This window comes from Aristolochia californica, unplaced genomic scaffold, assembly GCF_029961685.1.
Source record: "Aristolochia californica isolate CCGP_79_NKW_82.1479 unplaced genomic scaffold, dmAriCali1.0.hap1 SCAF_2, whole genome shotgun sequence".
Lineage (NCBI taxonomy): Eukaryota > Viridiplantae > Streptophyta > Magnoliopsida > Piperales > Aristolochiaceae > Aristolochia > Aristolochia californica.
The window spans coordinates 42,159,259-42,170,379 of NW_027181881.1; the positions used below are offsets into that span (position 1 = coordinate 42,159,259).

The window sequence follows — 11,121 nt, forward strand, 5'->3', positions numbered from 1 at the left end:
AGCTTTTTTTTTTCATATAAATACCCAAAATATTTTTTTAGCTTATATTTTTCAAAGTTTTGATTATATTTTTATTTGAACTATTATTTTTCAAATTCAAAATTTCAATTTTGACATTATTTGAATTTATTTTGATATATATTATAATGTTGCTCATCACTTGATAGTTTCACCTAGGAATTTGACGAATCTTTGTGATTTTAGGCTATATTTGACAATTTGTAGGGGAAGTTTTAATTCTAGGACAAATGGGAATAGAGTAGCAACCATCTTTTGTTTCTTACAGGACACGAAGCTTTCGGTCCGAGTCGTCGATGGTAGGTGATCAGTTGACCCCGTTCTGTTGCTCGTCTTCCAAAGAGTTCGCCACTCTCTTTCCCTCGTTTTTTTTCGAATTTAGCTTTAAGCATTAAACCCTAAACCTACCTCTGCTCTCTGAGCCGGACGAATTCACCTCGTTCAGGTTCGTTGAGTCCTATGCTTTGTGCTATCTCTTTGATTCCGCTTCCTTCTACACATGGAGAACGCCTCACAAGGTCTCCGATCACTAGCGCGAGAGGAAAACTTTCATAGCGATTTCCTGGGAAGGCCTAACGTTTCTGCCGGACAGACTCATGTTGTACTTCGAAAGTCTCCTGGGTAATCATCCATCTTCTATGCAGTCGTATGATTGATCTCTTGCGCTTTATTTTCTCTGTTTGTTGATATTTTAACCGAAATCAAAAGTATGTAGAGTTTTTTTTAATTCTTTTGATAGCAATGGAGGATGGATATCATGTATTCCTTACGGACGTCTGCCTCTTTTTTAATCGAATTTCTGTTGCATCCAGAAAAAAAAGAGATAAAAGATAACATGGCGCAGAGGTTGTTAGGTTACCATATAATCTTTTGGTTCAAATTGTCTGGCTACAGACACTTCTTTAGCAACTATGTTGATGATTGCGAGCAGGAGCGCAGTGGCAGAGATGCACCTTTCAGCGGGTAATAGTATGGATAAATAGTGTTAGACTTTAGACAATATCTGAAGGAAGAATTCTGGTGAGATTTTCATTAGGAACACGAACCAATTGCATAAACTGATCGTAGAGGATTCACTTGCAAGTCTGGATAGAGTGAAGTGAAGGCTGCTATTCTTGATGTGTCACTCCATATGTTCAATCTATTGATCAAATTGGTGATATATTCACCAGAGCCTTTGGCAAGAAAGAATTTGGAATTTTTTTAACAAGTTGGGCTTCTTGATATATAAGTTCCAGCTTGAGGGGGGAGTGTTAGAATTTATGTGAGGGTATTTTTTGTCATTTCACCTTTCTGGTATTCACCTTTGGAAGCAGAAGTAATTTAGGCATCATGTTTGAGACATAAGATTCAAGTTTGATAAGATTCTGAGTTGTATTGAGTGAATTATGAGGGTTAAAGTTATGAGGGGTATTGTTGTAACTTTCCTCAACAATCACTTAAACCTGATTAAATAGAGAAGGGGTTGTGCTTTTGGGCCCAACTTGTGCAGAACTCACGCACTCTTCTCCTCTCTTTCTTCTCTATTCCTCTTCTTCTTCTTCTTCTCTTCTTCTTCTACAATTTTATATTTCACACTAATTAGTTGCCACATCAGATGATCTTGATTCAGGTACTATGAGGTCCAAAACCCTTGTAAGTCTTCACAAGACTAGCTTCACATGACATGAAAACATTATAACAAAACAAGAAAAAGCTTTTGAAAGGGTGGCCAACAAATGACTGACACACGACTAAATGGATCCCTTAGGTTTTTGTACTTCTGTTTTTCTTATAGAAGAATAAACTGGTGCCTAAGCATCAGTTGTCTGTGGCATACTCCTGGGACAGTAAAGGTTATTTATGTAGTCTAAATCTACTAATTCAAACTGGAGTGAGAGACACATTTGAGCTTCTAACTACTGGCACTTAGAGAAGCATTTGAAATAACCATGCATGTCATATTTTTGTCACTTCCCTTCTCCAAAAATCTAAATACACCTATCTTAAAAAGATAAAAAACTTTAAAAATTAATAAGCATACTGTGACGGTAAACAAGGTTTAAAAGTTTCTTTGATTTTCTCTTATCTGGGAGGATGCATCAAGGCGTTGGTCTAACAACTGCAAGTGATATACTTTGACATAGCCATTTCATTGGTTCTCTCCCATTGGTGCAAATGTGTGTGCCTAACCTTGCAGCACATATAATCTCTGTTGCTAGCATTGGAGCAAGTAAGTCTAATTCTTAAATGCATATAATGTTAGGGAGAATGTTTAGAGGTATGATGGAACTAAGAAACAGAGAGGAGAAGAGATGGCAAAACTAAGAAGTGAGTTACTAAAAATAGGCTTGTCAATCTGGCTTTTAGTCCCAGTCCTTGTGGAGGCTGTTCTTTTTTTTTTTTTTTAATTTAAATTAAGACTGTTCATTGATAGAACTTTACTCTTGTAAATAAAAGATAAATATGATTCAAGGGTAATAAACTTTAACTTTTAAAACAGGTGTCTGTATTTACAGATAGACCTATTCTTAATTTATCTATCAACAAACTTAGAATAAAATTTTAGCTGAGAAACTTTAATATAGTAGCAAATGTGCTAAGATTCTGACTTTTATGATCTTATATATGGAATACAAAACCATGCTTCCGCAAATAGTCAGTTTTATGAGTTATAATTCTTGAGTAGTAAAATTCTTTTATATCTCTAATAGGCATCAAGAAAAAAACCTACATGGATTATTACAATCCTTTTCTCTCACTATTTTATTGTATACACTCCCATGTACCCTTGCACCTGTGAGATTAAAACCTAGTGCCTCACAAGTTCGCCATTGAGCCAAGGCCTCAATCCACATAAAAAAGTGTTGTAGCACATTGAATATTTTTTATGGAACAATAAATATAAATTCAAGCAGGAAAAGGATGTTACTATTTAATATAAACTACTGCACTGGAAAAGCAGATACTAATTCATGATTCTCTTGAATTTTTCCTAAGAAAAAACTTTGAAAACTTGTTCCTCAAGAAAAATGACCTTGTGGGACTGTATCCTGTGCTTTCATTACATTGCAATTGCTGTTGACATTTATTTGGCCTTTTCATGTGGTGTTCGCCTTATAAAGAAAAAAGCTTGCACTCATTAATTAGAGATATAATTTAAAAAGTTTAATTATCAACTCCATAGCCTGATAACCAGTACATATACTGTTAAAAAGAAAACGTACTTGCTGCAAAGATCATGTACTAATGTTAATCATGCTGTGATTTCTGTCATTAAGCAGATTTATTTTTCTTTTTCTTTGTCTTTTGGTTTTTCTAAGTGTAATTCTGTTGGTTGGCTGTAAAATCTACAGGTCTGCAGTAACCTTGCTTAAATGTTCAAAGGCATGTGCCATCAGCTTTTCCATTGGTGTTGTTGTTGGATTCATGCTGAGGAAAAGATTTAGGCGATGGGCTGCCAAAATGCTCAAGAGATTCAAGGATGATTAATGAGACCTTATCATCTGGTGTGCCATCTATTGTCCATGGCAAGTTTTTCTAACTTAGATGTGATGTGGTATTTCTTTCGTATGTATCTCTCATCTTGCTTCTCCTGGTAGAAATTGGCTGTTGGGTACTTGATATGAAACCATTGAAATTAAGCCTATGATTGATCTTAAGAATTATTAGGGGGTGTGTCGTCCCGCTAAAAAAATCCCTAAACCTTTGAAATGTTGTTTAGGATCCTTAAAATTATGCTCATGAAAAAGTTTTGATAACGTGAGATACATAAACGCGATTACTTTACATTATGATGAGTCGGTGCAGGTCTTCCTCAAGGTTAAACTTGCTTCAGAGATTCCCATTTCCTTTAGGAGGTCGGCGTCTTCCCTGCTTAAGTAGTCCATTTATTTGACAGACATCAAATGTAAGGACTGCAACAGCGAATTGTTCATCAGTGTGAGGGGGGAATGACTTTTCCTAAAGGCTAAATTGCCTTGGACATCCCAATATTCTTCCGGAGGGCAACTTCTTCCTACTAAATTAGTCTATTATTTCAGAGAAACGCTGGTTGGTGAGCTCATTTTTGGGGAGGGTGGAGCTGTCGCTCTCGCCCATTGTCTTTGCTGTAGGGGAATATTGTATAGCTGGTCTACAACATATTCACTCTCTGCCGTCATTCCCCAAAAATAAAAAAGAACAAGGCTGGAAGCACGTCTACGCCTGAAAATGTCCGAGTTGTGACGGGAAAAAGGTGTCGTCGACTTTGCATTATAAGTGGATATTATACGATTCTGAGGGTAGGTAAAGGGGTTTCTCGGGAACTCGGCGATTAGAAAACCCTGGATGCTCGGATTGATGATAATTAGTCCAAGGAATTGCATAAAGTCGGTTGAGTGGTCTCAGTTGTTGTCGTAATGATCTTTGATTTGTCTCGACTAGGTCAACAAGAAGTTTGGTTATCTGTCCATGTGTCTGCTTTTTTCTGAAAGGTCAGCAGCAGTAGGCTATGATGTGGTTGGAAGTGAATTTTAAATTTTGTATTTCCTTCCTTTCCTCTTTAAATATCATTTCTAATATGTTATTTACATTTTACATATGAAAATGCTTTTCTAATTCTTAGTTACAAAAAGAGGAGAAACCTCGCAGACCTTTGAGCTTCCTTTTTTTCTCTCGCTCATTCCTTGAGGATCAAAAATACTCCTTGTGGAACTCGAAGCGCGTGGATGTCCGCTGACCCATCTCTTGCGACAATCTTTTTAGCTCCTTTGCCAACCCGGGGAATCCACAGTAAAATACACCTGTACGTGTGCAGTAAGCCACCCATTCAGTAAATTTCCTTTCGATATAAGTCAAACAGAAACACAGTAGAAGTATATATTACCAACTGTCGAATATGGGTGTTTGGCAGCTATTTTTCCGAACACCTCTTTCCAATTCGGTCTTGCAAAGTGAGTCCTAACCTGAAATTAGTGTGTTCGCCTGTTATCATCTTATTCTCTTCGAATTTGTAAAATTCTCTGTTAGCTCTCCGTTGTTTTCTAATCTTCAGTTTTCTTTTGTAGCCATTAGTAAAGAGATTGAATAACTACTCTGCTACAGTGGAGATCCTTTTATTTCTGTTTTCTGATGTGTAATTTCTTACCCGCGTGCCAGAGACAATGTCCACGCCATGTTTTGCATGGTTGAGAGCCTGCACCATTGTGAGGAGGGTCGACCTGGCGTCACCTTCTTCATAAACACTTGTGAGATAATAATGCATCTCAATGATGCCCTGTTACAACAGAAAACAATTAACGTTCCGTTAACATCCGAGATTTGTTTGCTATTGACAATAAGTTCACCGAAACGGCGAGACTCTGATGTTAGTTTAGGAAATAATGGGCATGAGGTACCCATAAAAGCATATCATAGTTCTTAAAGAAGGAAGAGCTCACCTTCTGATCCATTTCCGCTACTTCGTTCATGGCGCCTTTGAACCACTCAAAGGATCCAGGTTCCCTTGTCACCCAATAAAAATGTGCGTGGGTTGTCCTCTGAGATTTTTTCTTGCTGTTAGATGAGGTTGCTGTCGATCCGAAGCTATTAAGACTATCGTCGGATCGGCTAGTATCCGTGTTTGAGTCCTGTTGTCCAGTATTGAAAGATAAAACAAACTTAAGCCATGTTGAGGATGACTAAGGAAATTAATCAGCAAAATGCAAATCTTACTGTCTGGTCTTCGGCCAGTCTTGTGTTGCTCAGCATGTCTTTCAGGATACTGATAAATGGTGTTGCTCCGATTCCGAGTCCCACCAGAAGTAACACATCATAGTTTGCATAGTCCTGTGCAGGTGCACCGTATGGTCCATCGACAAGCAATCTCGGCAAACTGCGCAAATTGGTTCTCAGTATGGGGAATAGATAGGGTTACCCTAATTCAGGCGTTTAGTAAGTTACCCTTTCTGCTCTATTCTTCCCCTTGCACCGAACTTTGCTCTGCCAATCACGGTTGGAGCATTGCCGGTTTCAGTAAATACCCTCTTTAGTTCCTGTGTCCAATCTCCAATTGTTCTGATGTGGACGCTAAGATGGTCGTCGCCCGGAGCAGAAGTGATGGAGAAAGGGTGCCTGATACATTCAAGATAGTTAGCTGAATTAAGTTTGAAACGAAATGCCAAGATCGAATAACTGAGATTGGGAAGTCAAGGTCGTGGTTTTCACCATTCAAATGGAGAGATTTTGGGGCATTGCAGAAAGATATATTGTCCACTCTTATAGCGAAAACCTTGTGGCTTAGACATTATCAAGCTCAAGACATTTCCTGGAAGCACAGCAACCTAAAAGATAACACGATACGCATTGTTAAAATCATCCATCGAGTACTCCAGCTAAACTAAAAGGAAATTGGCCCAATATTGTCTACCAATTAGAAGAACTACAAAAGTTGCATGTCTTCTTCACAATGACCAAAAACTGTAACTTGGAACCATTGGATCTTTCCATCTTTCCTAATATTATTTGGAGTGGCAATCAAGGAACTCCCAAAACTTAAAGAGAGGAAACAGTTGAAGACCGTGAAGCTCTTTCATATACGCAATGAGGTAGGTGGACCATAGAGTTGGTTTTGAATTTGATATTACAATAATTTGACTTCAGTGCATTCTCCTAACTTGTATTTTGCAGATTCACGGCTTCAATTCAATTGAGAAGAGTTAAAATCAAAGATCATTTCATTTTCTTTAGCAGTCTCAACTTTCTTCGCAGTGAAAGCATCTAGGTTTCCCTGAGATGTGTCTAGGCAAGACAATCTGAGCCATTCTTACGGGTTCCGCATGAATGAACTGTCCTAATAACCTTTTCAAACCAAAAAAAACTATCACTAGACCATGATTAAGATCCCTGAAGATGATAAACAAACCTGAAAATTATACTCTTGTCTAATGTTTTCTGGGCACTTGCACTATGATACCTTTCCTAGGTAACCCTATCTAGTACACTTGAACTAACATCTTGGCTGGTAAAGTCTGGTTTTGGTAACAATAACCAAGAAGATTTTATGACATTAAAGACAATTTAATTCAAAATAATTCAACTATGAGTCTATGAATGGTTACATAAAAAGTCAAGTTAGTAACCACATGCATCCGGAATCGTAACTACACAGAATGCGAGTAACATGCTGACAAAAGGAAGAATATAAAAAGAAAAAAAAATACCTTTAATATTGTAACTGGGTAATATCCTGATCGGAATGTCCGGAGCGTCCGCTCGCCTAAATAGAGCAACAAGGGAGCTGAGATATACATCCACGTCTGTTACATTCAATAGTAGAGTTAGCAATTAAAATAACAATGAAACGACTAATCGCCCTTAGAAGAACATAAAGTACAGCCTATTTCTCTCCATAAAATTAGATTATATCTTCATTTTCCCAGTGTTGATTCATATTCTGGCGGTATGATATACATATTAAAATCTAAATGTTACTCAAAAATCTTCATTGAAAGCAAAAGCCAAAAAAGAGAAATCATTTTTGTTGGCGAGCGCTGCTTTCTGCTGATGAATCATGAAAGAGATTTCAAAATAATCAGTAAAATGAACTGGTCTTTTTCTTTAATCCTCCTGTATCTTGCACGTCTTTTGCTACTATGTCTATGCCCAATCTCTGGTGGCGGTATTGATTTAATGTGTTTGTGACTAATTCTATCTGGATGAGCTGTCTAGCTAACAAAACACTGGTGACATGTGCGTGAGCACATACACAACATGCAGGAACGCGATGTTTCTGTTTACCATATTCCACACTCCCCACCTACTGCTCGTTGACACGTTTTATCGTTTGCGTCTTCTTTAGCAAGATATAGACAAAACCATCTCAATTACAATTACTAAAATAGATGTGAATTCAAAGCAGTCGAGCTCACCGTTTTGAGGTACCATTTGTGGACGAGGAACAAGCAGTAACCATGGACGACGAGCAAGATGTAGACGAGAGCAAAGAGGTGGTGCGAGTACCAGAAGGCGTTGAAACCCGTCAACCTGTTCAACGGCGGGGGTAGCTTATCTCCGTTCTTCCGGAAACGGTGGGTGGCGAGGGTGAAGGCGATGGCCATCAAAACCAGCATGGCCACCCCGGTTAATCCTTCCACTCCCGATATGAGGCTGCCGTACGAGGGTTTGTCTTTGCCGAAGTCGGACGAGATGAGTTGGTAGTTGCTCGGAGACGAGCTGATGAGACGCGGGAAATCGCACGCTATGTGGTTTCCCGCGTGTAAGATGATCCCGATCAAAATCCCAAAAGCGATCATCTGCAATAATTACAGCAACGAAAGTATTATATAAAATGTACCGGAGTCGCTGAAAGTTGCTATTTACGATATGACTTTAGAACCCAAAACTACTGTGGAAAAGGTCATCTCGATTCTCGACAGAAGTAAACAATAAGACGTGATCTTAATTGACTAAACTACGCTTTCAACCCCAGTTGAAGGGATAGCTGATCTGATATCATTACTTGCTTTCTTTTTCTGTCTCCTGTAACAAACATCATGGTTTACCTGAAAGTAATCCTGATATTGAAGCACTGGTCCGTTAGCATAATGTCAAACAATTTCTCAAATCTCCAATGGTCTTCTGAAAATGCCAACCTACCTAATATACACGTAAGGACTCACACAGACACAATCAGTGCCCACAGGCCACAGAGATCTGGATACTAGGATACCGGGATCGGAGGTGGGATTACCTTATGGAAATTGATGTTGTCGTCGAAGGGAACAAGGAACCTGGCCTTGGTGGACCTGAGCCACGTCAGCGTGTTCCGGCAGACCGGAAGCAAGATGAGGGCCATGTTGAGCTTCAGCGTCTCGGCGGCGCCTTTGGCCGTGGTCACACAGTAACCCATCACATGGAAGACGGCTCGGCGTCTGTACTGGACGAATTTCCACGCGAAGAGCCCCGCCAAGATTAGGAACCAGAGAAGGATAATCCACGCTTGCTGCCAGTTCTCTTGGATACGCGACCGCAGCGTTGAGCTTATCCTGCGCACCACGTTCTTTGGCTTCACGGCAATAGTCTGACTCCACCCTACACTCGCCGTGCTCAAAGGTCTGCTGTAGTTCATGTAATTATCCCGTTGCAGAAGGAGCGCTTCCAGCTGCCACAACTGAAATTGAAAATTTTACTGTTAACGTGGACTGATTTAAAATGGATGAGCTTCGGATTTTTGGCAATCGATTTATCGATCAAGCTAATATCTGAATAAACCATAAAGCACCGTAGAAGTTATGAAACGATAATCTTCAGATGATGAAGCAGTCGTTTTTCTTACTTCAATGTAGCCGAAATTCTCTGGATCAAGTTCTTCCATTATAAGCGCCGCGTACTCTTCTGCTTGTTCTTTGAGCTTCGATAGTTTGTTTGCTGATGCACTCAGCGTTATGAGCTGTAGGAGGAAAGCCAAGAACGAACAGTGAGAAATTAATTGAAAAGAAACCGGGATGAGAAACCAGGAAAAACGGAACTGACTAACATGCGCCATGGCGCGCAGGATAAAGTCACCTCTTGCACTTCTTCTCTCGTGATTTTTCCGTCCACGTTGCTATCCACACTACATGAAAGAGAAGGCGCAAAAGCGGTGATGTAAGGGGATTTTGACATTAAAAAGAAAGAAAAGTTCGAGGCTTCAGAGGCAAATAGGCCGCCAAACCCAAAAATTTGATAGAAAAGGAATTGATGAGAGAGAGAGAGTCAAACACACATGTCAAAAAAGATTTGAAGCCTCGCATCGAAACTCTGATCGGATATTTGTAACCAGAAATCGTAAAACTCTTCTTTTGTGATCCTCTCTATATTTTGATGCTTCCTCCTCGCCAAAGCGTCGAAAATTCCCACTGCGAACTCCTTCGAATCGACCATTCCTTGAGCAATCCAAGCAGATTAACGTGTTTCAACATTTGCAGGAATTAAAAAAGAGTGGTGGAAATCAAAGTTCAATTCTCTCTACCTATGCATTCTGCAAATTCGTCTCTGGAGAGTAAACCATCGGTCGCTATAGAGTCAAAACGCGACTCGACCGTCTTCCAGAGCTCCGTTGTATCCACCGTATCCGTCGTCTTGCTTATGAACCTCAGACCCTTGAGCGCGCGCTGGGCGCTAGAACGCGTTCTGTCCAGCCTTGCCTGCATTTTGCGAGCGTCGCGGGCTGAGATCGTTGGCTCCTCAACCGCCGATGACATCGATCGGGACGAAGATGATCTCAGCCAGGGGAATTTACGCCGTATTCTTGACGTGACCGAAGAGCTCCGACTGAAAAATCCGTTACCTGCGCCGCTTCCACGCGGTTCCTCACCTGCGGACGGCGTGACGCCGCAAACGACGATCGAATCATCGTCAATCTCCAGCGTTACCTCGACGAAATCTTTCTGATCACCTCTGCGTAGGTCGTTGAGAAAAAACGGCAACATTGGTCCACCAAGGCCGTACTCCCCCGAATCGAGATCTGCACTGTCCAAATACTCGGAGCTTCGGTGGTAGCTCGACCTCTGCGAGCTGCTTCCGGCGGACGGCGTCCGCATTTCTTTTGACCGCTCTGTCTCCCTCTCTTATTCCCCCCCCTCCGGGTTTGTCTCTCCGCCACCGAAGGCGCCTTCCCTGACACGCTTGAACGCAGCTTAAAACAAACAGGGCGAACCGATCAGGAGGCTCGATTTCAACGCAGGGCGATGAGTCCCCGTCTCTGAGTTGTTGAGATTTGTTGAAGAACTCCAGAAAACTCTATATAAACACAACCAAGGAAAATCATGAGAAAAATAAATTCTGTAATACGAATCTCAATCAAAATTAAAAAAACAAAACAGACTCGCATTAATCTATTCTAAAGAAATCTGACCAGTTTGATCATTCACATTCCACCATTTACCCTGAAACCCAGACGCTCTCAGTTACTAATTTCTTAAATAAACCCCCTTTTTAAAAGAAAGCTTGATGAGAGGGCTTCCCTCCATCTCCTCTTTTATAGATCATTAGATGATATATATAAATGCCGCGTGGCATTTTAGTCTCCGCCGGCGTTGTTTTCAAATGGTTAGTTGGAGGGTAATGTAAAAGGGAAAAAGGCAGGGGGGGGGGGACACTAACGGCTATTCGAGCTTCGTCCAT

At 40.4% G+C, this 11,121-nt stretch overlaps 1 protein-coding gene across 1 annotated transcript; it reads right to left on the minus strand.

Moving 5' to 3' along the window:
• Positions 1 to 4,537: 4,537 nt before the first annotated feature.
• On the minus strand, positions 4,538 to 10,892 carry LOC137955376 (respiratory burst oxidase homolog protein E-like). The gene is made up of 15 exons (XM_068802289.1): positions 10,853 to 10,892; positions 9,968 to 10,737; positions 9,722 to 9,881; positions 9,523 to 9,571; positions 9,293 to 9,406; positions 8,708 to 9,127; positions 7,887 to 8,270; positions 7,179 to 7,274; positions 6,184 to 6,299; positions 5,920 to 6,090; positions 5,692 to 5,851; positions 5,418 to 5,606; positions 5,126 to 5,254; positions 4,865 to 4,943; positions 4,538 to 4,781 (listed from the first exon to the last, which is right to left on the minus strand). The coding sequence occupies exons 2-15, from the start codon at positions 10,536 to 10,538 to the stop codon at positions 4,672 to 4,674; spliced, it is 2,748 nt and encodes a 915-aa protein (XP_068658390.1). The 5' UTR covers positions 10,539 to 10,737; positions 10,853 to 10,892; the 3' UTR covers positions 4,538 to 4,671.
• Positions 10,893 to 11,121: the final 229 nt, after the last annotated feature.

Bases quoted from the DNA above. Each gene is read 5' to 3' on its own strand.
- LOC137955376 (XM_068802289.1), bottom strand. From the start codon at position 10,538: ATGCGGACGCCGTCCGCCGGAAGCAGCTCGCAGAGGTCGAGCTACCAC. The intron at 9,882-9,967 runs GTAGAGAGAATT...GGATTGCTCAAG, and splicing joins CGAATTTGCAGAATGCATAG to GAATGGTCGATTCGAAGGAG. The intron at 5,852-5,919 runs GTAACTTACTAA...CAATTTGCGCAG, and splicing joins GGAAGAATAGAGCAGAAAGG to TTTGCCGAGATTGCTTGTCG.